Below are 26926 nucleotides of genomic sequence, written 5' to 3'. Positions count from 1 at the left end.
GCATGTGACCACAAAATACAAATTACTGAGTGCTTCACTGTCCCTGTTATTTAGAGTGAAATGTGAAGTCCAATCTCCACTATTTATTTTTCCACAAGTGATTTGATCCAGCCTTCACACTCAATGTGAACTGGGCAAGTAATTATGGGTTGTCGTTTAGCAGTTTCTTTGTTTTAGTTCTGTGAGTATTGACTTGTGTGTTAATCATGTTCCAGACAAAAACAATTCACTCATTTTCTCCAAAGTTTACCTGCTTTTTATGGCATCCAGTATTCTCATGTTTTTCTGATGCTAGAAACAGAAGCTAATAACACCCTAAAAACGTGGGCTGGGTTCTCCGGCCTCCCAGCTACGTGTTTCTCGGCAGTGGGAGGCAGCGCACCATTTGCTGTCAGCGGGAGTCTCTGCTCCCGCCACTGTCAATGGGAATTCCCATTCAAGCCACCCCACGCCGCTGGGAAATCCACAGGCATGGTTCGCTGACGGCGAGACGAGAGAATCCTGCCACCTGCGAACAGCCGAAGGATTCCGGCCCATCTGTTTTAAAACGAGCAATAAAAAAATCTTTGCTGAATCCTGCCTCATTGCAAAGCACAAGAGTAATCTTCTTCATAATAAATGTAAGGTGGGTTTTCTAATACCCAGAATGGTTCATATATACGCTTCCTGTATCAGAGCAGATGGCAGGACAGTTTGAAATCCATTTCTGGAAGTCTATTAGACTCAGTTCACCCATGGCCATAACCCTTCAGCCCACATTCAAATCACTTCACAGGTCAGTACAAATGGGCAACTCAGAAGGGAACCTTGAGTTAGCAACTCCCTTCCAAAGCAGTATGAAGTACAGTGACACAACCTTGAAAGACTTTCCATGTCTCTCGCAAATGTAGACAATAACACTGATGGCCTTCTGATAAATTATCAAATACTTTCAGCCAACTATGTCATGTGCATGACAATGCCAAAAATTCCAAGGCACCAGGTATTTTCTTGTGGATAACATGTGACAAAATCTATGTGATTGGTGAGTCAGCTGATTTCTCCCAGGATGGGGTAGGGACTCAGCAGCGAGCCTCGGCTCAGAGAGCAAAATTGCCCAGTATGCTCCTGATTGCTATTTATTTTCCCTGCCAGGAATTATTGATTTACATTATTGTTGGGTAAGTACGGAATCAGGCTCAGCTATGGTTCCTCATGATTGCACAACCTGCTTATACTACTGCCAAGGTTCACGCATGAGTCATGACTACTTGTGAGAGGAGCTAGAAGATAACTGCTGATCATGGGCTGGATTCTCCAGTCCCCCAGCCGCGTGTTTCTCGGCTGCATGCTGTTCACTGATGGTGGGATTCTCTGCTCCCGTCGCTTTTCAATGGGATTCCCCATTGAAGCTGCCTTACGCCACCAGGAGACCTGGTGTGCTGCTGGCGGAAACAGAGAATCACAACGGAGAATTCCGGCCCATATAACCCAGCAGGATGTCAACAGCTTCAGGTGAGGAGCAGCAGGAAGAAAAGTGGGGAGAAGAAAAATTGTTTTCTCAGCATTGTATTTGTTTGTTAATAGCAGAATCACAACATTGCTGATTCTGACACTAATGCTGCCATATTAAGGTCCTGCCACCCCTTTCAGTGTAAGTAAATTACACAATACCATAGGTTAAAGCTAAGTCATACTGCTAAGAAACTGAGCTATGTATGAAACCAGTCAACATTTAGCTGCTATAGCATTGTCTCATCACAGTACTCCACATGCACCCACCAATGAGAAGACACTGCTTACAATCCTCATGTCCTTCTACACTTAGACGTTCATTGCGCTTCTTGCTACTTCACATTATCACAGGACTTTAAAAAAAAATCAATTATAATATAGAAAAACATCAATGAGTGCGTGTGGGTGGTTCACAAATATTTCACTTGGACTGAATTGATGTGTCCCAACAAACAAAAAACAGTTGAGACACTGTGGGCCCAGCGGGGCAGGATTCTCAGTGTAGAGATCTGTCTGCTGTCTTTTTTTTAGCCTCCTTATTCTTTTTTAAACAATTAAGAGGCAACAACATTGCTCCGCTTTTGATAGAGCATCGAGTACAAGAGTTTTCTCAAAGCACTTGTGTTGTTTACCCTTCTCCACTTACTTATGCAATGACCAAGTTTTCACAATCAAAGTTTGCCCGTTCTTTTCAAACAATACCAGGCAAAAAAACAAACACGGCCCTGTTAATTTAGAAAAGGTATTAAGTTTTGTTCATCTCTTGTCCTTTGCAGTGCAGCAAGTTTGATGAATGGCCCTTTGTCTGTTCTGGGACCACTGAATAACAGGAGCCTAAAACTAGGCCCAACCTCTGTGAATACTTTGGGCCTTGTGGCTCCTCTTGCATTGTCTAAGCGAGGCCCATGGATGTTATATATACTGAATAGGGAATAGAAAACTTCCTAGAGTTGTTGTACAGTAGTTGTTATAGTCTTGTAGAAGTTAATCGTTTCATTCCTCTTCGCTGAGCCAGGTTTGATGCCAATACAGGTTCTAGTCTTGGTGCCTGAGGTGTACGGTTTAATGCAAAGTAGGTGGCAGCCATTGCACCCTGTAATAAGATTGAAAACAGAACCCGTAAAGTGGACATTACAATTTAGATTCTGGCTGTTAGACTACTAGGCATGATTTTTGAAAATACATTCTACCAACCTTGTCTCTTTTCCCTTATTTAGGTACACCAGCCTTCAGTACTACACCTAAGTGACAGTTCTCAGTACGTGAGGCTAGACGAGAGTTGGAAGGCTAGTGGGCCATAGAGGACATCACAGCTAAGTCAAATACAGTGTCCACATACATGAGCATTGCAGCCATAAACACCGAATGCGGGTTAGAAATTGGGACTGTGGCTAACCCATCCTTAGGTAAGTGGAATTTTAAGAAATAGTTTATTTTTCAGGAACATTTGTGGTTAGAGTTCACTCTCGGAAAATAATGTTTCCAGTTGTATCCAGATGGTGAGGGACAGAGTTAGAAAAATATAGTTTGAAAAGCTGAGAACATTGGTAAAGGCTCTAAACCACTTCAAAAGAAATACAGCAAGCTGTAAGTGGGCAGACTCTATCCCTCACCTGACGTAGGTTCAGACTAAATTCTACATGAGCATAAAGTACATGCAGTGGGCAAAGAAGGGGTAATCAAGCCCCAGTCCACTTGGGATTGAAGGGTGAAACATGGGGACAGAGATGATTAATCTTTTTGCTCCTTTTTCCATCTTTTCCAGGCTGGTCAGATTGTGGGAGGAAAACCGAGCTGTATATCATAGAATCATAGAATTTACAGTGCAGAAGAAGGCCATTCGACCCATTGAGTCAGCACCGGCTCTTGGAAAGAGCACCCTACCCAAGCACACCCCCCACCCTATCCCCATAACCCAGTAACCCCACCCAACACTCAGGGCAATTTTGGACACTAAGGGCAATTTAGCATGGCCAATGCACCTAACCTGCATATCTTTGGACTGTGGGAGGAAACCGGAGCACCCGGAGGAAACCCATGCACACACGTGGAGAACGTGCAGGCTCCGTACAGACAGTGACCCAAGCCGGGAATCGAACCTGGGACTCTGGAGCTGTGAAGCAAGTGTGCTAACCACTATGCTACCGTGCTGCCCTAGTGTCAAAACTAGACTTGCATTGTCTTTTGAATTGTTAAGAAACTGCATAAATAAATGCAAATAAGTGTAAAAGCTTCTGTTGCATTATGGTGGGGTTGTTTTCCCCAATAATTGCTCTTCCTATTGAATGGTTTTGCCAAATCAAGCTTTCTGTTTACAACAGAAAACAGCAATGTGATGGTCCCCCTGCCCATTTCTGTGAGTTCTATCATCAACACAGCAAGAAACCATTTAATGAACATGAAAGATCAAGCATTTTCCAGGTCAGAATGCCAAGATTCATTTATTTCACACTGTGCCCATGCTGCTGTAATGCCAACACGCTGCAGCACAAAAGGCTGGCACTATAATTAGCATCTGCCATGCTCCTTGTGTAGCAGTTCCCTGACTTCTGCAAAGTCATGAGAGGAAGATGCTGAGAAGATGTGACATGAGTGCTACTGGGATGTAGGTGAATCAGAGTTCAACCTACGACGTGGAGTTCCCTCAGGCTGGTCACCAAGTAGCAACGGCAGAGGCTACGGTTCATTGCAGTGTTGATCATGAGAACCATCCAAGATACGGTGTGCAGCCCTTTGAGATGAGCCATTAATGGCCCTACAAGAGACTAGGGGCAATTCCATTCATTTCTGTGAGCATCTCTCCAGAGATCTGCAGCAGCAATTTCAGGATAGTTGGGATAGAAGGCAAAAGCGGTAAAATGAGGCTTATATTTTAAACAAATTATCTGGAACTTGCCTTGACTAAATGGGCATCATGTCTGCTGAGCTGATTCTGTGATAGATGTTCCCGATTTACTATCCAGGGATGTCGAAGGACCTGTGCTGCCGTGTGCCTTTGATGAGGATCAACGTGCAGCATCTTAGATACCATGTCCTGCAGGGGAAATCCCAACAGATTAGATAAGCAGCAACGGATTACAATCAATCAAACATTTTGTATTTATGTTATCTCCTTTGGCGTGGTGTCAGTTTTTGTCCAAATTAATTCCTGTGAAAGAGCTTGGGTGCTTTCCAGCATTGAAATTATACTCTGTAAAATTCAAAACAGCAAATTAATCTTTATAAAACTTGGTCGTCTGCTACTTTGGCAAATTCAGCAACCCTGTTTAAAAATAATTTGCATCTCTATTAACTCCATTCACATTGCTAGGGCATCGCAAAGTGTTTTATGGGCAACAAATGAACTTTAAATACACCGCAACAACAACTTACATTGATGTTCCATCTTTAGTGCAGAAAAACATGCCAAAGCACATCTTAGGCTTCCTATCAAAATCTGACACGAGGCCTCACAAAGGGATGTTAGTGCACATAACTACACAGTTTTGGTCAGAGGAAGGTTTTTGGGAGATTTTCAAAGAAGTGGAGAGATTTGGAGAGTCTTAGGGAGAAAATTCCAAAACGGAAGGCCAAGTGACTGCTTCACATTGGCAGCTAATTCATTTCTCCAAATTCCGACAAACAACAAAAGATAAATTATCAGATTATCTGTTTTGAGTCAACATGGTTAGGGGATCAACACTGACCATGTCCCTTGACTCTTCCTCCAACAGTCTGGTGTTGTAAGACTTCTTACTGTGCATCATAAACCGAGATGGACAATCAATGCTGGCCTAATGAGCAATGTCCACATCCCATAAACAATTAAAACAAAATCATCACCTTGGTCACATTACAAACATAAAAGCCACCACATAATAAACACGCCAAGCTAATTATAAATCAAATCATTTCATATTGTATCCAAACAGAAACTAATCGTCCTTATGCATTCCCTTAGTGCCTGCTTTCCCTGTGCATTTGCCTTGTCTACTATTCCTATTTCCGATGCAGCGCTACCTCAGTGGCTGCAGCATGCTTGGCAGGGGAGAATGCAGATGGCCTTATGAGATGACCTCGAGCAGCTCTGGGCCTCGGAGGCCCGACGGTGAACTCTACCATCTCAGCCTACAGGCAATTATGGGCTGGCTGGTTGCCAGGCAACAACAGGAGCAGTGACAGAGTTACAGCGTAGGACTCACAAATTCTGTCAGTCTGAGAAGGAGTAGCAGGCTTGAACTCTGTGGATACCTCAACAATCTTGCAACCTGTTGGTCAGATTGCTGGACTGCCATAAAACCTTGCCAAGTCCTTTTGTACATTTGTCCTTTTGTCCTCCTTCAATCTGGTCTATTACATTTGCTGCCCCCAATGCGTCTACATTGGAGGGACTAAGCACAGACTCGGTGACCGCTTTGCAGGACACCTCCGATCCGTCCGCAAGCAGGACCCATACCTTCTAGTCGCTGCCATCTGAACTCACCACCCTACTCTCACGTCCACATGTCCATCCTTGACCTGCTGCAATGTTCCAGTGAAGCCCAGCACAAACTGGAGGAACAGCATGAGGCATGTTACAGTGTTCCAGACTTAACATTGAGTTTAACAACTTCAGACTGTGAACTCTCTGATGTGTTGGGTGTTCTGGATCACATACAGGTCACCAACACTTGAAGCAGTGCAACACTATTTTATTAAAAGGTTAACTGTTTAACATACTTGAACTGTGGGTAAATACGATACCAGTTTTAACTGAAGACCTTTGCTTTGTCCTAACTAGTTGATGCACTCAGCACATGGTGAATGTCTGTGTTGCAGGCTGTGAGCTCTGTGTCCTGAGCTAGCTGCTACTTGAATGAGCGGGAACTCTGATGTCCCCTGTCTTTATAGTGCGTGTGCTCTCACTGGTGATTGGCTGCGGTGTTGTGTATGTTGATTGGTCCCACTGTGTGTCCATCAGTGTGTGTCTGCAACATGATATACTGGTATATATTATGACATCCCCCCTTTCATATAAGAAAATGTGCCTGCGTGACAATAAATAGTGTGTGGTGAATGTTCCTGACTACGCGTGTGCGAAATATTTACAGGACTATGTACATGAGAACGAAGCTATTTTCATGGGAAGGTGCCTGGTGCAGAAAAAAACAGTATGTCACACAAATAACGAGATGAACACTATATACAAACCACTTGAACGATTAAACGGAAGAACAGAACACACCAGCGAGTCCATTAGTGCAAAGTTCACAAATTAAGTCTCTGAGCTGCGCGACGAATTCTGGTTGACCGCCTCAAGGGTGGGTCAGGAGCAACCAGCTGAGGAGCGGGCTGGACTGCGTCAGAGTGAGGAGGATGCAGAGTAACCGGAATCTCTGCATAGTCCAGGTCAGGGACAACAGGAGGGCGTAGCACTGGCGGAGGACCACGTAGCGAGCGCGGAATGAGTCGAAGGGCACGCCGATTACGGTGCAGAATGGAACCATCCGGTAGACGAACCAGGAACGAGTGAGGAGCCACCTGCCGAAGAACCACAGCAGTTGCAGACCAGCCACCATCCGAAAGATGGATGCGGAAGTTGTCATCTGGAGCCAGAGCAGGGAAATCAGCTGCACGGGAGTCATGAGCCGCCTTGTGCTGTGCACGAGACAGTTGCATTCGTTGAAGGACCAGAATGTGGTTGAGGTCTGGGACGTGAATGGACGGCACCGTCGTCCTCAGGGTGCGACCCATGAGCAGCTGAGCTGGCGACAGGCCAGTGGACAGTGGGGCCGAGCGATAGGCCAGCAGGACGAGGTAGAAGTCGGATCCCACATCGGCAGCCTTGCAGAGGAGCAGTTTGATTATGTGGATGCCCTTCTCCGCTTTGCCATTGGATTGGGGGGGTACAGGGGACTTGATGTCACATGCACAAAGTTGTACCTCCTGGCAAAGTTGGACCATTCCTGGCTTGCGAAGCAGGGGCCATTGTCTGACATCACAGTGAGTGGGATGCCGTGACGAGCAAAGGTGTCCTGACAGGCACGGATGACTGCAGACGATGTGATGTCGTGCAAACGTACCACCTCCGGGTAGTTTGAAAAATAGTCTACAATCGGAACATAGTCCCTGCCCAGCGCGTGGAACAGGTCGATGCCGACCTTGGACCAAGGGGACGTGACCAACTCATGGGGCTGTAGGGTCTCACGTGGTTGGGCCGCCTGGAACCGCTGATAGGTGGGGCAGTTGAGCACTGTGTTGGCGATGTCGTCATTGATGCCGGGCCAGTACACTGCCTATCGGGCTTGTCGGCGGCACTTCTCCTCACCAAGATGGCCCTCGTGTAGCTGTTCCAAGACAAGCTGGCACATGCTGTGCGGGATAACAATGCAGTCCAGCTTCAGGAGGACACCATCGACTACCGCCAGATCGTATCTGATGTTGTAGAACTGCGGGCATTGGCCCTTGAGCCACCCATCTGTTAGGTGGCGCATGACACGCTGTAGTAGGGGGTCAGCCACAGTCTCGTGTCGAATTTGGACGAGGCGTTCATCCGTGGCCGGTAGATTGGAGGCCACGAAGGCCACATGGGCGTCAACCTGGCAGACGAATCCCGCTGGGTCACATGGGGTGTTGACTGCCCTGGACAGAGCGTCGGCTATGATCGGGTCTTTGCCCGGGGTGTATACGAGCTGAAAGTCGTATCGCCGGAGTTTGAGCAGAATGCGCTGGAGGCGAGGCGTCATGTCGTTCAAGACTTTTTGTATTATATTGACCAGCGGGCGATGGTCGGTCTCGACGGTGAATTGGGAAAGGCCGTACTCATAATCATGAAATTTGACTACACCGGTCAACAGGCCCAGGCACTCCTTTTCTATCTGCGTGTAGCGCTGTTCCGTGGGGGTCATGGTGCGTGATGCAACGGGGGCCCATGATGAGGCCTCATCGCGTTGCAGGAGCACTGCCCCAATGCCAGATTGGCTGGCATCGGTCGAAGTTTTTGTCTCTTTCGCTGGATCAAAAAAGGCCAATACCGGGGCCGTGGTTAAGTTTGGTTTTAAGCTCTGTCCATTCGCTCTCATGGGCAGGAAGCCATTGGAAGTCTGTCGTCTTCCTGACCAGGTTCCTGAGAGCTGTGGTATGAGAGGCGAGGTTAGGGATGAACTTCCCTAGGAAGTTGATCATGCCCAGAAATCGGAGGACCGCCTTCTTGTCCTCTGGCTTTTTCATGGTTGTGATGGCAGCCACCTTGTCCGCATCCGGCCGCACACCCAACTGGGAGATGTGGTCCCCGAGGAACTTGAGTTTCTTCTGGCCGAAGGAGCATTTGGCTCTGTTGAGGCGTAGGCCCTGCTCCCGTATGCGTTTGAACATGTGCTGGAGGCGACTGATATGCTCCTGCGGGGTGGTGGACCAAATGATTATGTCGTCAACATAGACGCGAACACCTTCAATGCTTTCCATAATTTGTTCCATGATCCTGTGGAATACTTCTGACGCCGATATGATCCCAAACGGCATTCTGCCAAAAGGGGTGTTAAAGGTACACAGTTTCCTGCTGGATCTGTCTAGTTGAATTTGCCAGAATCCTTTTGAGGCATCAAGTTTGGTGAAGAGCTTGGCCCGAGCTATCTCACATGTGATCGCTTCGCGCTTGGGGATTGGGTAATGCTCCCTCATTATGTTGCGATTCAGATCCTTTGGATCAATGCAGATTCTGAGCTCGCCGGAAGGCTTCTTTACGCACACCATGGAACTGACCCAATCGGTTTGTTCCGTAACTCTGGAGATCACTCCTTGGTCTTGGAGGTCCTGCAGCTGCTGCTTGAGGCGGTCCATGAGGGGTGCTGTGACTCTGCGAGGTGCATGCACCACAGGCATGGCGTTCTGTTTGAGTATGATCTTGTAAGTATATGGGAGCGTGCTCATGCCTTCGAAGACGTCGCGGTGCTGGTCGATGATGGCGTTGAGTTGTGCCCTGAAGTCAGCATCCTGGAAGGCAGACGAGTCATCAGGAGAGAGTGAACTCTTTGAACGAGGTTTAGCAATTTGCACACATGTGCGCCAAGCAGTGAGTCCTTTGAGGAGCCCACGATCTCGAAAGGAAGGATGGCTTTTCGTGACTTGTGCGTCACTTCGAGTTGGCATGAGCCGGTAGCAGGAATGATGTTGCCATTGTAGTCCAATAGCTGGCAGGCCGATGGGAGAATGGTTGGTTTGACACGACGGCTTTGGAAAGCAGACCACGCCATGAGATTGGCGGAGGCACCAGTGTCCAGGCGGAATCGTATTTGGGACCGGTTGACCGTCAGGGTGGCACTCCACTCATCGTCTGGATCGATGCTGTATACCGACAGCGGCTGGTGTCTTTGCTTCGGGGACAGCCTGTTTTTCGTTACGACACCGACTCGAAAAGGCGCCTTCGGGTCCTCGGTGTCACTACTGTGTGGGAGGTCGGAATCGGACTTGGTGACCGTGGGTTGAATTGCCCGAACATTCCTGCGAGGCTGGCTGAAGCGAGATATGAATTGGAAGGCTCAGCTGCTCGACAGCAGGCAGCATAGTGGCCAAGTCTTCCACATCGTAGGCATTGTCGAGATTTTGCGGGGCATTGCCGCTTTAAATGGGCGGAGCCACAGTTGCCGCACGTCGTGACGTCAGCACGTTCGCTGCGCCATCGCGCATGCGCAGTGTGGTCCTGCATGTGTGCGCCTGCGCATTACGTTCTTCCATGTCGCCGTCCCCTCGTTTGGTGTGTACAAGGGCGGGAGTCCGCGAAAAGCACGCAAAATGGCCGCCCTCATCCAGGCTGAGGCCCTGGAGGTGTTCAATCACTTGGACCCGTTCCGTCTCGTGGGGACCTTGGGAGTACCGACTGGTGGCATTTTCATGTAGGACACAGGTCTTGATGGCGGTCGCTAGGGTGAGTTGCTTTACTTTGAGGAGCTGCTGACGTAGGGGGTCCGACGGAACACTGAAAACGATCTGATCGCGTATGGAGTCGGAGGTGGGCCCGTAGTTGCAAGATTGCGCAAGGATGTGGAGGTGTATTAAAAAGGATTGGAAAGGTTCGTCCTTACCCTGCAAACGCTGCTGGAACACGTAGTGTTCGAAACTTTCATTCACCTCTACGCTGCAGTGAGTGTCAAATTTGAGGAGAACCGTCTTGAACTTCGTCTTGTCTTCATCATCTGCGAAGGTGAGAGAGTTGAAAATATGGATGGCATGGTCCCCGGCCGTGGAGAGGAGAAGAGCAATCTTTCTGGTGTCCGTGGCTGTCTGTGGCTTCGAGGTAGAGCTGGAAGTGCTGTTTGAAAATCTTCCAGTTGGCCCCCGAGGTTGCCGGCGATGCAGAGCGGCGGCGGCGGGCTGATGTTGTCCATGTTGCAGAATGACGGAATGCTGGCGGAAGGCAGATCACTTGCAGGTAGGTCTGAGAAGTGCTAGTATGCAACCACTCCTGGTATCATAATGTGTTGGGTGTTCTGGATGACATACAGGTCACCAACACTTGAAGCAGTGCAACACTATTTTATTAAAAGGTTAACTATTTAAACATACTTGAACTGTGGGTAAATACAATACCAGCTTTAACTAAAGCCCTTTGCCTTGTCCTAACCAGTTGATGCACTCAGCACATGGTGAATGTCTGTGTTGCAGGCTGTGAGCTCTGTGCTCCTAGCTAGCTGCTACTCGAATGAGCGGGAACTCTGATGCCCCCTGTCTTTATAGTGTGTGTGCTCTCACTGGTGATTGGCTGCGGTGTTGTGTATGTTGATTGGTCCCACTGTGTGTCCATCAGTGTGTGTCTGCACCATGATATACTGGTGTATATTATGACACTCTCTCCTCCACTTTCACTCCATTTTTATTTATATCAATTTATTTTCATCCTAATCTTTTCATGTGCCACTATCAGCACCCTTCTTAGCCCTGATCATCCCCATTTACATTCCCTTTGTCTTTCTATCCAGTACATCTATATTAATCTCCATCTATCGCTGGCCCTCTTTCCAGCCCCACTTCTCCATGCACAAACCCCACACAACAGTATAAATCTGACTCTATTTCCAGATCTCTTCAGCTTTGACAAAGAGTCATTCAGACTCGAAACGTTAGCTCTCTTCTCTCTCCACAGGTGCTGTCAGACCATATCAAATGACACCCAACCCTCTTGTCTGCAACCCCATCACATACAGACCTATGCTTCACACATTACATCCAAGTGTACACAAAAGACACACTTTCTTATGCTGTGGCCGCAATTGTCATGTGGCACGAAGGATGATCATGCACTCACTTTTCCATCGGCCTGGTCTGACCTGACTTGGCGATCACACTTCTCTGACAAATATAGCTCACTGCAGCACTGCAGTGTTCTGGCAGTGATGCAGAGCCTCCCTGTTTAAGCAGGACAAGCAATAGGCTGCTGAAAATGCAGCGTTGTCAGCTGACGGCAGGTTTCTAGAATGAACCCCCCCCCCCCCCCACCCCGTGTTACATTACGCACTTTTCAATGCACGCCTCCGGCACTTCGAACTTTAATCAGAATCACGTGGGAAATGGCAGAAAGAGAAAAAGTGGAAGTGGCACACAGTTAAAGTGTCAGGAATGGCACTCTGTTTACAAAATCCCAGTCTATGAAGTTAGCATCATCTTCAACATTCTCAACAATGAACGTCCTATAATACCCACCAGCACTGTCATCTTCATGGATACAGAGCCAGTTAGTTGTTGCTGCATCTGGTTTTGTGCTTACCTCCCCCCGCCACACTTTTCCTGCAAAATCAAAATATCTCAGTGAGTGTTGTACATTATGTTTGGGTTACGTGGTTGTCACGGTTCAATGGCTGCAATGTGTGCAAGTTGTGAGCTGCGGGTTTGAGGTTTGTATGTGAGGGTGAGGTGAAGCTCTGAATGTTAGGTATGAGTTCTAATTGATTGGAGGTCTTGAACTCAATAATACAGAAAATTGGGAGGAGTTTACAGGTGCAGGGGTGAAGTTTAAGAAGAGATTAGGAAAGCAAATAGAGGACGTGAAAAAATATTGGCGCGCAAATATTATATTAAAAAACCCAAAAGATGTTTTATACACACACAGAAAAAGCAAGAGGGTAAGTATGGAAAGAGCAGAGGCAATTAGAGACCAAAATATTACTTGTGTTGGGAGGTAGCAAGGCAGTAGATAAGATGGTTAATATGGCAGGAGAGATACTTTATCAGCTATGGCATAGTAGGTAAGAGCTCGGACGTTACTCCAGAACTCTGGAATCCGAGAAATAACGATGGCGATCCGAGGGAGCGTGATAACCTGCAGGCAGTGAGTCTGGACTGACTAGGCATAAGGAGGACGAGGCCCAGTGGCACGTGGCTAGCACAGCTGCCTCACAGTGCCAGCGACCCGGGTTCAATTCCGACCTTGAGTGATTGTCTGTGTTGAGTTTGTGTTTTCTCCCCTGTCAGCGTGGGTTTCCTCCGGGTGCTCTGGTTTCCTCCCACAGTCCAAAGATGTGCAGGTTAGGTGGATTCGGCATGCTTATTTGTCCAAATAAGGTTAGATGGGGTTACGGGGATAGGGTGGGGGCATGGTCCTCGATAGAGTGCTGTTTCTGAGGGTTGGTGCAGACCCGATGGGCTAAATGGTCTCCTTCTGCACTGTTATTATCCTATGATTCTATGAAGCCTGAGCTAGACTGAAGCTAGAGGCATATAGTTCTGGTCATCACATTGCAGTAGAGGATATAGATGAGATTTATGAAGATGTTGCGGAGACTGCAAAAGCTTATCCATGAGGAAAGATTGGACAGGGTGGACTGGGTAGGTTAGGTCCAACCCTAACATTGTCATGCCACCTGTTGACATTGCTCAAGCCATTGCTGGCCAATGTCCTGAGCTCTATGTAGCAATAGCTGACTGCCAACTCTCTGACACATCCCCCAACTTCCCCTGGATAGTGACTACCCCATTGAACATCAAGCCATTGTTTCCAGGACCATCACTGACTTCATGTCCTCTGGAGATCTTCCCTCTCCGACCTCCAACTTATAGCCCCCCCTTTCTGAACAGCACACTTCTATCTCCTTTTCAATATCTAGAAACTGGACTGCCCTGGTAGATCTATCATTTCAGGTTGTTTCTGTCGCACTGAACTGATTTCTTCCTTTGTTGGCTATTTATTTTATCTCTTCCCACCCAAGGCCACGGCTCGTCTGATGTCTTTCATCACTTTATTGGTTTCGAGTTTCCTGGCCGTAACTTTCCATATCAATGCTTCTGATATGTCTTCACTTTTCCTCAACCAAAGATTAACCCACCATAGTGGTACGACCCTCAGATTGTGTCATTCTATTTTACACACTTCTGCTTCTATCCCTTCTATTCCCTCCCAGAACTATGATAGGGCCCCTTTGTCCTCACCTTCCATCTCACTAGCCTCCATATTCAACAAGTCACCCTCAACCATTTCTACCACATCCAGCAATATGCCACCAACAAAAACATCTCCCCTCCCTATCAGTATACCAAAGGTTCTGTTCTCTCTACAATTCCGTGGTCTACTCCTCAATCATCCGCAACAAGCCGTCACTTTCCTGACAGACCTTTCTATGCAATTGCAGGAGATGCAACACCTTTCCTCCTCCCTCCCTCTTTCTCATTGTCCAAGGCCTCAAACACGCCTTCCAGGTTTAATAGTGATTTACAAGTTATGTACTGTATTCGCTGCTCACAATGTGGTCTCTTCTACATCGGAGGGACCAAATGCTGATTGGGGGATTTCTTTAGACATGTTCCTTTCATAAGCATTACATTGTCATTCTAATTCACTATCTTGCTCCCACTCTGGCCTTTCTGCTTTTGGTCTCCAGCAGGGCTCCAATGAAAGCTCAGTGTAAGCTCGAGGTACAGCACCTCTCATCTTTTGACTGGGCACTTTACAGCCTCAAACACTGGGTTCAACAATGTTAGATCATAACCTCTGTCCCCATTTTGCTTCATTATTCTTTGCTGGTTTAACTTTTTTCCCTCTCATTTCTCTGTTATTTTCTTCACTTTCGGATGGCAGTGATTTATTATTCTGCGATTCATACCTGCTCTAGACAAATGTATTGTTTCTTCACTTGTGCCACTACCATTCCCTTTGGCATTGCAACATAAAGCCTCTTTCCTCTCTTGTACATTATCAAAAAACTGAGGAGTTTCTTCTTTGAGAGGGTTGTTAGTGTTTTGAACTCTACCCCAGAGCAGTGGAGGTAGCTGGGGAAGTACATTCAAACCTATAACAGAGGCAGGCAATAGCGAGTATTTAAAGAATTGATACATAGCTTTGCAACAAATTTGCAATCCTTTAAGGTACAAAAAGCCAGTAGGAAAAGTGATCCAACCATGGCTAACAAGATGAGTTGAGGATTCTATCAGATCACAGGAAGAGGCATACAGAGTTGTTTAAAAAAGTAGTAATCCTAAGGATTGGGAGCATTTTTTAATTTAGCAAAAGGGAACAAAGAAATTGATACAGAAAGAGAAAATAGAATGTGAAATTAAACTAAGGAGGAACATAAAACAGACTGTAAAAGTTTCTATTGATATGTGATGAGAATGGATCATTTATAATAGGTGATAAGGAAATGGCAGGAAAACTAAACAAATACATTGGGCTGGATTCATCTGTTTACTGGTGTGGCGCACCCCTGCCAGCAATGGGATCGTCTGTCTGGCAGCCGGCCAATGGGGTTTCCCATTGTGGGCACCCCCACGCCGTCGGGAAATCCACAGGCATGAGTGCGCTGCCGACGAAATGGAGGATCCCACCGATGGAGAATCCAGCCCACTGTGTCTGTCTTCACATATGAACAAGGAGTAGGCCATTCAGCTTCTTAGGCCTGCTCCACCATTTAATAAGAACATTGCTGATCTGATAGTAACCTCAAATCTGCATCTCGCCTACGCCCGATATCCTTTCACCCCCTTGGTTACCAAGAATCTCTCCACCTCTGCCTTACCAATATTCAAAGTCTCTGCTGCCACCGCGTGTTCAGGAAGAGAGGTCCAAAGACTCACAACCCTCTCAGAAATTTCACCTCATCTCTGTTTTATATGGACGAACCCCTTATTTTTAAAGTGACCTGGAGGAAGATACAAAAAATCTCCCTGAAATGTTGGGGAGCCAAGGGACTAGTGAGATTTAGGATCTCAAAGAAATTAGCAAAAGAAGTCGTACTGGGAAAATTAACGGGGCTAAAAGTTAATGGATCCCCTGGACCGGATGGTGCACATCCCAGAGTGTTGAAAGAAGTGGCTGTTAAGATAATGGATGCACTGGTGATCATCTTTCAAATTCTTTAGATTCTGGAATGGTGCCTGCAGATTGGAAGGTTGCAAATGTAACCCCGCTGTTCAAGAAAGGACAGAGAGAGCAAAAAGGGAATGACAGTCCTGTAAGCTCGATATCAGTGGTCGGGAAAATACGAGAATCTATTATAAAGGATGTGGTAACTGCAAACTTAGAAAATAGGGGGAAGATATGGAGTAGTGGTATTGTCATTGGAGTAGTAAACCAAAGTTTCCGAAGGTGGAGGAAGGGTTGGTGGAGGAAGGGTTGGTGGAGGGGCTGGGAGCCCCAATCGGGATTATAGAAATACTAGAGGGATTGGAGGCCATGCAGTCGGGCATGGCCCTGGGGCCGGATGGCTACCCAGTGGAATTTTACAAGACGTTCTCTGGGATGCTGGGCCCGCTGCTGGTGAAGGCATTTAATGAGGCAAGGGAGCGGGGTGTCCTTCTCCCAACAATGTCACAGGCCTCGATCTCACTGATCCTGAAGCAGGAGAAGGACCCAGAGCAATGTGGGTCATACAGACCAATCTCCCTGTTAAATGTTGATGCCAAATTGCTGGCCAAAATCCTGGCCTCGAGGATAGAGGACTGTGTTCCGGGGGTGATAGGGGATGACCAGACTGGGTTTGTTAAGGGTAGGCAGTTGACGGCCTGTGTTAGAAGGCTCCTGAATGTCATCATGATGCCCTCCGAGGGAGGGAGGCAGAGGTGATGGTTGTGATGGACGCGGAGAAGGCCTTCGACCGGGTGGAATGGAATTTGTGGGTGGTCCTGGGATGGTTTGGGTTTGGGCAGGGCTTTATTGACTGGGTTCGGTTGCTGTCAGGCACCGATGGCGAGCGTGTGGATGAACTGGGTGAGCTCGGACTATTTTAGATTGCACCGGGGGGATGAGGCGAGGATGTCCCCTCTCCCCGCTGTTGTTTGCCTTGGCTATAGAGCTATTGGCGATGGCGCTGAGAGCGTCAAAGGACAGGAAGGGGCTAGTCCGGGGGAGGGGTGGGTGGGTGGAACACAGGGTCTCGCTATATGCAGATGACCTTCTCCTATTTATTTCCAACCCGTTAGGGGAAATGGGGGAGATTATGTGGACCTTAGAGGAATTTGGCCGGTTCTCAGTGTACAAATTGATTATGAGTAAAAGTGATTTTTTTGTGATCCAAACGAGGGGCAGAAGAGGAGACTGGAGGAGTTGCCGTTTAAGGTGGTGGGAGGTAGTTTTCGCTACTTGGGTATTCAGGTGGCAAGGAGATGGGAGCAGCTACACAAATTAAATCTGGGCCGATCAGTGGAACAAATGAAGGAGGGCTTCCGGAGGTGGGACATGCTCCCGTTGTCACTGGCAGGGAGGGTACAGACCGTAAAGATGACGGTTCTCCCAAGATGTTTGTTTGTTTTTCAGTGTCTTCCTATTTTTATTCCAAAGGCCTTTTTTAAGCGGGTAAACAGGATGATATCTGGGTTTGCGTGGGCGGGTAAAACCCCGCGAGTAAAGACAGTGTTGCTGGAGCGGAGCCGAGGAGAGTGAGGGCTGGCAATGCCCAATGTTAGGAACGACTACTGGGTGCCAAAAATAGCCATGATTAGGAAGTGGGTAGTTGGCGAGGGGTCGGTGCGGGATGGGGTGGAGGCGGCATCATGTAAGGGCACATGTTTAGGGGCATTGGTAACGGCACCTCTGCCATTCTCACCAGCCCGGTGCTCCACAAGCCCAGTGGGAGTGGCAGCTCTGAGAGTCTGGGGGCAATGGCGGAAGCATGTGAGAGTAGAGGGAGCCTCAGTGAGGGCTCCAATCTGTGGTAATCACCGGTTTGTGCCGGGGATGATGGATGGGGGGTTTCTGAGGTGGCAGAGAGCAGGTATTGAGAGGCTGGGGGATCTGTTTATTGATGGGAGCTTTCCCGGTCTGGAGGATTTGGAAGTGAAATTTGAATTGCCGGGAGGGAATGGGTTCCGATATCCCCAGGTAAGGGATTTTGTGCGAAGGCAGGTTTTTTCCTATCCGCTCTTTCTGCCACAGGGGATACAGGACAAGGTAGTTTCTAGAATGGGGGTGGGGGAGGGGGAGGTATTGGAAATTTACAAAGAATTCATGGAGTGGGAGGAAACCCAGATAGGGGAGGTAAAACGTAAATGGGAGGATGAGTTGGGAAAGGAGTTACAGGCGGGTCTGTGGGAGGATGCCCTGAGCAGAGCCAATACGCCCTCATCATGTGCCAGGCTCAGCCTGATACAATTCAAGGTGGTCCACCTGGCACACATGACGGTGGCCCGGATGAGCAGGTTTTTTGGGGTATAGGACAGGTGTGGGCGATGTGCAGGAGGGTCCACAAATCATATCCACATGTTTTGGGCTTGCCCGAGGCTCAGGGGATTTTGGCAGGGATTTGCAGATGTCACATCCAGGGTGTTAAAGGTGAGGGTGGCACCGAGTCCGGAGGTGGCGATTTTTGGAGTGTCGGAAGACCCGGGAGTCCAGGGGACAAGAGAGGCTGATGTTTTGGCCTTTGCCTCCTTGGTAGCCCGGAGACGGATCTTACTAGCGTGGTGGGACTTGAAGCCCCCAAAAGCAGGGGTATGGGTTAGCGACATGGCTGAGCTTCTCAGGCTTGAGAAAATCAAGTTCGCCCTGAGAGGTTCATCATTAGGGTTCGTTCGGAGGCGGCAGCCATTCATCGACTACTTCGGAGAAAATTGAACCGTCAGCAGATTCAATACAGGGGGCGGGGGTTAGGGAGCAAGGGGGGGGGGGGGGGGCCTTTGGTGCCCCGCCAGCTGGCGCGGAAATGACTTTGCCGTGCGACGCGTGCGCGGGAGTGTCAGCGGCCGCTCACGGCATTCCCGCGCATGCGCAGTGGAGCGGGTCTCTTCCGCCTCCGCCATAGTGAAGGCGGAAGGAAAAGAGTGCCCCCATGGCACAGGACGCCCGAGGATCGGTGGGCCCCGATCGCGGGCCAGGCCACCGTGGGGGCACCCCGCAGGACCCGCGCCGCCTTGTCCCGCCGTTCGAAAGGTGGTTCAATCCACGCCGGCTGGCGTGGGTTGACAGCGGCGGGACTTCGTGCCATCGCGGACCAGAGAATCGCCGGGGGTGGGCCCGCCGACCGGCGCGACTTCCGCCGACCGGCACGCCGCGATTCCCGCCCCCGCCGAATCTCCGGTGGCGGAGAATTCGGGACATGGCGGGGGCGGGATTCACGCCGGCCCCCGGCGATTCTCCGATCCGGTGGGGGGGGTCGGAGAATCGCGCCCCATGAAACCAATGCCAATTGTCGTAAAAACCCATCTGGTTCACTAATGTCCTTCAGGGAAGGAAATCTGCCATCCTTACCTGGTCTGGCCTACATGTGACTCCAGATCCACAGCAATGTGGTTGACTCTTAAGTGCCCATCCCCCACAAGGGCAATTGGGAATGGTTAATAAATGATGGCCCAGCCTGCGATATCCACATCCCATGAACACATTTTTTAAATGGTGAGATTGGGCAAAGTCAACATGGAATTATGAAAGTTATGCAAAATTATGTATGTTTTACAAACCGGTTGCAGATTTTTTTGAGGTTGTAACGCACAGAATAGGTAAGGGAGAACTAGTTGATATGGTGTATTTGAATTTTCAGAAAGCTTTTGATAAGGTCCTGCGCATGAGATTAGTAAAGCTAATGAGCTCATGGGATAGGGGGAATCATACTGGCATGGATTGAAAATTGGTTAAGGGACAGAAAACAGAGAGTAGGAATAGACAGATCATTCTGTCTGTGGCAGATCATAAGGGCGGAACGGTAGCAAAGCGGTTAGCACTGCTGCCTCACAGCGGCAGGGACCGGGGTTCGATTCCAACCTTGGGTGACTGTGTGAGGTCTGCGTTTTCGCCCTGTGTCAGCGTGGGTTCCCTCCGGGTGCTCCGGTTTCCTCCCACAGTCCAAATATGTGCAGGTTAGGTGGACTGACCATGCTAAATTACCACTTAGTGTCCAAAAGGTTAGGTGGGTTATGGGGTTACAAGGATAGGGTGGGGAGGTGGGCTTAGGTGGGGTGCTCCTTCAGAGGGCCAAATGACCTCTTTCTGCACTTTAAGTTTCAATGATTCTGTGATTCTGGAAGTATGTGACTCCACTCCAAGGGGCTCAGTCATTGAGTGTGTTCAAATCAGATATTAATAGATTTCCAGACACCAATGACATGAAGAGATATGGGGATAGTTCAGAAAGATGACTGAGGTAGAAGATCAGCGATGATCGAGTTAAATGAAGGGCCAACCCGAATGTTCCGACAGAGGCTGGGCCACTGAATGTATTTAAAGTTGAGTTATGTTTGATTTACTATTTCTGATCTACAAGGGACTCCGTGGAGACGGGCAGAAAAGTGGAGTTGAGGCCATGATCAGATCAGCCTTGATCTTGTTAAATATTGGGGCAGGCTAAAAGAGCAGAATGGTCTACTTCTTCTACATCTTACGATATTATGTTTTTATGATCTTTCCTTTTTTCTTCATCCCACACTCAACAATTTCACTTGTTCAAAATTAATTGTGTTTCCAATTATTTCCAGCTCTGATGAAAAGTAATTGGCTGTTTCTCTTTGCATCAATGCTGCCTGACCTGCTGAGTGGATCCAGAATTTTCTGCTTATAGATCAGATTTCCAGCACCTGCAGTATTTTCATTTTGGATAGGTTGGGGTGAATTTCTTTCGAATAGAGGAAATTGGGGTGTATAAAATTATGAGGGATATAAATCCAGTAGATGGGAGAGCACAGATTTAAATTAATTAGTGGAAGAATGATAGGGGAGTTGAGGAGAAATTGTTGAGAGATTGTGGCACTCAATGCCTTGAAACGATGGTAAAGGCAGAAACTGTCCTTGCTTTCTAAAATATTTGCATATAGACTTTAAATGGTGTAATCAACCACGACGGCCCAAAGCTGGAAAAGCCTTTTTCACTTATTCTTTCATGGGATGTGGGTGTCGCTGTCAAGGCCAACAATCCTTATTGCCCTTGACTAAGTGCCATTTTGGAGGGCATTTAAGAGTCAACCACATTGGTGTGGGTGTAGAGTTCACATGCAGACCAGTTCCGGGAGGGGTCTGTGAACCAGATGGCTTTTAACAACAAAAGACAATGGTTTCCTGGTAACCATTATTGAGACCAGCTTTCAATTTCAGATTTATTAATTGAATTTAAATTTGATCAACTGCTATGGTGCGATCTGAATCCCTGGACCTGTGGATTGCTAGTCCACTGACATTACCACTACTCCACCATCTCCCCAAGAAATGGATACCTCTTTCCATCCTTCTTTAGCCTTCTTCACCACAAATTTCTGTAATTCAAAATTTCTATGATTGTCCCTCTCCATCCCTTCACTGATGTGCAGTTGATGAACAGTCTGATTAAAGCTGCCAACACATGGCAATCACTCTATGATTAAGAAGCACACTACACTTGTTTCAATCCCGGACCAGACCCCAACATCTGTTATGATGCCGAACAAGAACCCCAAACAAGTTTTTACATTTTTAGAACTGTGAGGAAAGTATACTTTGCTCCAGGAGTGATTGCACTGACCAACAGGTATCTTTTATATTTAAACAAACTTTATTCTTAACACAGGATTATTTTTTTTAAAAAATAATATTTTATTGAAAATTTTTGGTCAACCAACACAGTACACTGTGCATCCTTTACACAACATTGTAACAATACAGATAATAATAATGACCTTTTTTTTATTTAAACAAAAACAACAACAAATAAATAAATATTAAATAACAAAAAATAAAAACTAGCCCTAATTGGCAACTGCCTTGTCTCAGGCCCCCCCCCCCATCCCCCCCCATCCCCCCCCCCCCCCCCCAAATCCTGGGCCGCTGCTGCTGCCTTCTTTGTTTTCCCCCATCTATCTTTCCGCAAGATATTCGACGAACGGTTGCCACCGCCTAGTAAACCCTTGAGCCGACCCCCTTAGGACGAACTTAATCCGCTCTAACTTTATGAACCCCGCCATATCATTTATCCAGGTCTCCACCCCCGGGGGCTTGGCTTCTTTCCACATTAGCAATATTCTGCGCCGGGCTACTAGGGACGCAAAGGCCAAAACATCGGCCTCTTTCGCCTCCTGCACTCCCGGCTCTTGTGCAACCCCAAATATAGCCAACCCCCAGCTTGGTTCGACCCGGACTCCTACTACTTTCGAAAGCACCTTTGTCACCCCCATCCAAAACCCCTGTAGTGCCGGGCATGACCAAAACATATGGGTATGATTCGCTGGGCTTCTCGAGCACCTCGCACACCTATCCTCCACCCCAAAAAATTTACTGAGCCGTGTTCCAGTCATATGTGCCCTGTGTAATACCTTAAACTGAATCAGGCTTAGCCTGGCGCACGAGGACGACGAGTTTACCCTGTTTAGGGCATCTGCCCACATCCCCTCCTCGATCTCCTCCCCTAGCTCTTCTTCCCATTTCCCTTTTAGTTCGTCCATCATAGTCTCCCCTTCGTCTCTCATTTCCCTATATATATCCGACACCTTACCGTCCCCCACCCATTTCTTTGAGATGACTCTGTCCTGCACCTCTTGTGTCGGGAGCTGCGGGAATTCCCTCACCTGTTGCCTCGCAAAAGCCCTCAATTGCATGTACCTGAATGCATTCCCTTGGGGCAACCCATATTTCTCGGTCAGCGCTCCCAGACTCGCAAACCTCCCATCCACAAACAGATCCTTCAATTGCGTTATACCTGCTCTTTGCCACATTCCATATCCCCCATCCATTCCCCCCGGGGCAAACCTATGGTTGTTTCTTATCGGGGACCCCCCCAGTGCTCCGGTCTTTCCCCTATGTCGTCTCCACTGTCCCCAAATCTTCAGTGTAGCTACCACCACCGGACTCGTGGTATAGTTCCTTGGTGAGAACGGCAATGGGGCTGTCACCATAGCCTGCAGGCTGGTCCCCCTACAGGACGCCCTCTCTAATCTCTTCCACGCCGCTCCTTCCTCCTCTCCCATCCACTTACTCACCATTGAAATATTAGTGGCCCAATAATACTCACTTAGGCTCGGTAGTGCCAGCCCCCCCCTATCCCTACTACGCTGTAAGAATCCCTTCCTCACTCTCGGAGTCTTCCCGGCCCAAACAAAACCCATGATACTCTTTTCTATCCTTTTGAAAAAAGCCTTCGTGATCACCACCGGGAGGCACTGAAACACAAAAAGAATCTCGGGAGGACCACCATCTTAACCGCCTGCACCCTCCCTGCCATTGACAATGCTACCATATCCCATCTCTTGAAATCTTCCTCCATCTGTTCCACCAACCGCGTCAAATTTAGCCTGTGCAATGTGCCCCAATTCTTAGCTATCTGGATCCCCAGGTAACGAAAGTCTCTTGTTACCTTCCTCAACGGTAGGTCTTCTATTTCTCTACTCTGCTCCCCTGGATGCACCACAAGCAGCTCACTCTTCCCCATGTTCAATTTATACCCTGAAAAATCCCCAAACTCCCCAAGTATCCGCATTATTTCTGGCATCCCCTCCGCTGGATCCGCCACATATAGTAGCAGATCATCCGCATATAAAGATACCCGGTGTTCTTCTCCTCCCCTAAGTATTCCCCTCCATCTCTTGGAACCTCTCAGCGCTATCGCCAGGGGCTCAATCGCCAGTGCAAACAGTAGTGGGGACAGAGGACATCCCTGCCTTGTCCCTCTATGGAGCCGAAAATATGCCGATCCCCGTCCATTCGTGACCACACTCGCCACTGGGGCCCTATACAACAGCTGCACCCATCTAACATACCCCTCTCCGAACCCAAATCTCCTCAACACCTCCCACAGATAATCCCATTCCACTCTATCAAATGCTTTCTCGGCATCCATCGCCACTACTATCTCCGTTTCACCCTCTGGTGGGGCCATCATCATTACCCCTAACAACCTCCGTATGTTCGTGTTCAGCTGTCTCCCCTTCACAAACCCAGTTTGGTCTTCATGAACCACCCCCGGGACACATTCCTCTATTCTCATTGCCATTACCTTGGCCAGGACCTTGGCATCCACATTGAGGAGGGAAATTGGTCTGTAGGACCCGCATTGTAGCGGATCCTTTTCCTTCTTTAAAAGAAGCGATATCGTTGCTTCTGACATAGTCGGGGGCAGTTGTCCCCTTTCCTTTGCCTCGTTAAAGGTCCTCGTCAGTAGCGGGGCGAGCAAGTCCAAATATTTTCTGTAAAATTCAACTGGGAATCCGTCCGGTCCCGGGGCCTTTCCCGTCTGCATGTTCCTAATTCCTTTCACCACTTCTTCTACCGTGATCTGTGCTCCCAATCCCATCCTTTCCTGCTCTACCACCTTGGGAATTTCCAGCCGATCCAAAAAATCCATCATTCTCTCCCTCCCATTCCGGGGGTTGAGCTTCATACAATTTTTTATAAAATGTCTTGAACACTTCATTCACTCTCTCCGCTCCCCGCTCCGTCTCTCCATCTTCGTCTCTCACCCCCCCCTATTTCCCTCGCTGCTCCCCTTTTCCTCAATTGGTGTGCCAGCAATCTGCTCGCCTTCTCTCCATATTCATACTGTACACCCTGCGCCTTCCTCCATTGTGCCTCTGCAGTGCCTGTGGTCAGCAAGTCAAATTCCACATGCAGCCTTTGCCTTTCCCTATACAGTCCCTCCTCCGGTGCTTCCGCATATTGTCTGTCCACCCTCAAAAGTTCTTGCAGCAACCGCTCCCGTTCCTTACTCTCCTGCTTCCCTTTATGTGTCCTTATTGATATCAGCTCCCCCCTAACCACCGCCTTCAACGCCTCCCAGACCACTCCCACCTGAACCTCCCCATTGTCATTGAGTTCCAAGTACTTTTCAATGCATCCCCTCACCCTTAGGCACACCCCCTCATCCGCCATTAGTCCCATGTCCATTCTCCAGGGTGGACGCCCTCTTGTTTCCTCCCCTATCTCCAAGTCTACCCAGTGTGGGGCATGATCCGAAATGGCTATAGCCGTATATTCCGTTCCCCTCACCCTCGGGATCAATGCCCTACCCAACACAAAAAAGTCTATGCGTGAATAGACTTTATGGACATAGGAGAAAAACGAGAACTCCTTACTCCTAGGTCTACTGAATCTCCACGGGTCCACCCCTCCCATCTGCTCCATAAAATCCTTAAGCACCTTGGCTGCTGCCGGCCTCCTACCAGTCCTGGACTTCGACCTATCCAGCCTTGGTTCCAACACCGTGTTGAAGTCTCCCCCCATTATCAGCTTTCCGGTCTCTAGGTCTGGGATGCGTCCTAGCATTCGCCTCATAAAATTGGCATCGTCCCAATTCGGGGCATACACGTTTACCAACACCACCATCTCTCCCTGTAATTTGCCACTCACCATCACGTATCTGCCCCCGTTATCCGCCACTATAGTCTTTGCCTCGAACATTACCCACTTCCCCACTAATATAGCCACCCCCCTGTTTTTCGCATCCAGCCCCGAATGGAACACCTGCCCTACCCATCCTTTGCGCAACCTAACCTGGTCTATCAGTTTCAGGTGCGTTTCCTGTAACATAACCACATCTGCTTTAAGTTTCTTAAGGTGTGCGAGTACTCGTGCCCTCTTTATCGGCCCGTTAAGCCCCCTCACGTTCCACGTGATCAGCCGAGTTGGGGGGCTTCCCACCCCCCCCCCCCCTTGCCGGTTAGCCATCATCTTTTTCCAGCTTCTCACCCAGTTCCCACGCAGCTGTATTTCTCCCAGTCGGTGCCCCCCCGCCCATCCTTTCCCGTACCCACTCCCCCCTTTCCCCAGCAGCAGCAACCCTGTAATTCCCCCCTCCCCCCCCCCCCCCCCGCTAGACCCCCCGCTAGCGTAATTACTCCCCCCATGTTGCTCCCAGAAGTCAGCAAACTCTGGCTGACCTCGGCTTCCCCCCGTGATCACTGCTCGCCCCGTGCGGCGCCCCCTCCTTCCTGCTTCTCTATTCCCGCCATAATTATCATAGCGCGGGAACCAAGCCCGCGCCTCTCCCTCGGCCCCGCCTCCCATGGCCAACGCCCCATCTCCTCTCCCTCCCCACCTCCCCCCATCACCACCTGTGGGAGAAAGAAAAGTTACCATACCGCAGGATTAATCATACAATCCCTCTTCGCCCCCCCCCCACTCGTCCCACCACTTTGTCCAAACGTTCATTTTCGTAGTCCAATCATTCAAATTTTTCTTCTTCAATAAAAGTCCACGCTTCATCCGCCGTCTCAAAGTAGTGGTGCCTCCCTTGATATGTGACCCACAGTCTTGCCGGTTGCAGCATTCCAAATTTTATCTTCTTTTTGTGAAGTACCGCTTTGGCCCGATTAAAGCTCGCCCTCCTTCTCGCCACCTCCGCACTCCAATCTTGATAGACGCGGATCACCGCGTTCTCCCATTTACTACACCGAGTTTTCTTCGCCCATCTAAGGACCATTTCTCTATCCTTAAAACGGAGGAATCTCACCACTATGGCTCTGGGAATTTCTCCTGCTCTCAGCCCTCGCGCCATCACTCGGTATGCTCCCTCCACCTCCAACGGACCCGTCGGGGCCTCCACTCCCATTAACGAGTGCAGCATCGTGCTCACATATGCCCCGACGTCCGCCCCCTCCACACCTTCAGGAAGGCCAAGAATCCTCAAGTTGTTCCTCCTTGCGTTGTTTTCCAGTGCCTCCAACCTCTCCACAGATCGTTTCTGGTGTGCCTCCTGTATCTCCGACTTCACCACCAGGCCCTGTATATCGTTTTCATTCTCTGCTGCTTTCGCCTTCACGACCCGAAGCTCCTGCTCCTGGGTCTTTTGTTCCTCTTTCAGCCCTTCAATCGCCTGTAATATCGGGGCCAACAACTCTTTCTTCATTTCCTTTTTTATCTCCTCCACGCAGCGTTTCAAAAACTCTTGTTGTTCAGGGCCCCATATGAAACTGCCACCTTCCGACGCCATCTTGGTTTCTGCTTGCCTTCCTTGCCGTTGTTCCAAAGGATCCGCTGCAATCCGGCCACTTTCCTCTCCTTTTTCCATCCGTGTCCAGGGGGAACACCCTTCTGGTTTACCGCACGGTGTTTTTAGCCGTTAAAATTGCCGTTGGGGCTCCTATCAAGAGCCCAAAAGTCCGTTGCACC

At 48.7% G+C, this 26926-nt stretch overlaps 1 protein-coding gene across 5 annotated transcripts in view; it reads right to left on the bottom strand.

Moving 5' to 3' along the window:
* Positions 1-1532: 1532 nt before the first annotated feature.
* The window catches only part of rps6ka2 (ribosomal protein S6 kinase, polypeptide 2), a 531365-nt gene continuing 505971 nt past the window's right edge, over positions 1533-26926 (bottom strand). For all 5 annotated transcript variants that reach the window (XM_072507735.1, XM_072507736.1, XM_072507732.1 and 2 more), the window contains 2 exons: positions 4391-4528; positions 1533-2587 (listed from right to left, as the gene is read on the bottom strand). In XM_072507735.1, the coding sequence (XP_072363836.1) occupies positions 2462-2587; positions 4391-4528 (264 nt within the window). In that variant the 3' untranslated portion in view covers positions 1533-2461. The remainder of the gene's footprint in view (positions 2588-4390; positions 4529-26926) is intronic.

This window comes from Scyliorhinus torazame, chromosome 1, assembly GCF_047496885.1.
Source record: "Scyliorhinus torazame isolate Kashiwa2021f chromosome 1, sScyTor2.1, whole genome shotgun sequence".
Lineage (NCBI taxonomy): Eukaryota > Metazoa > Chordata > Chondrichthyes > Carcharhiniformes > Scyliorhinidae > Scyliorhinus > Scyliorhinus torazame.
Note: the sequence above shows the minus strand (reverse complement) of the source record. Positions and strands in the feature narration are given on the sequence as shown.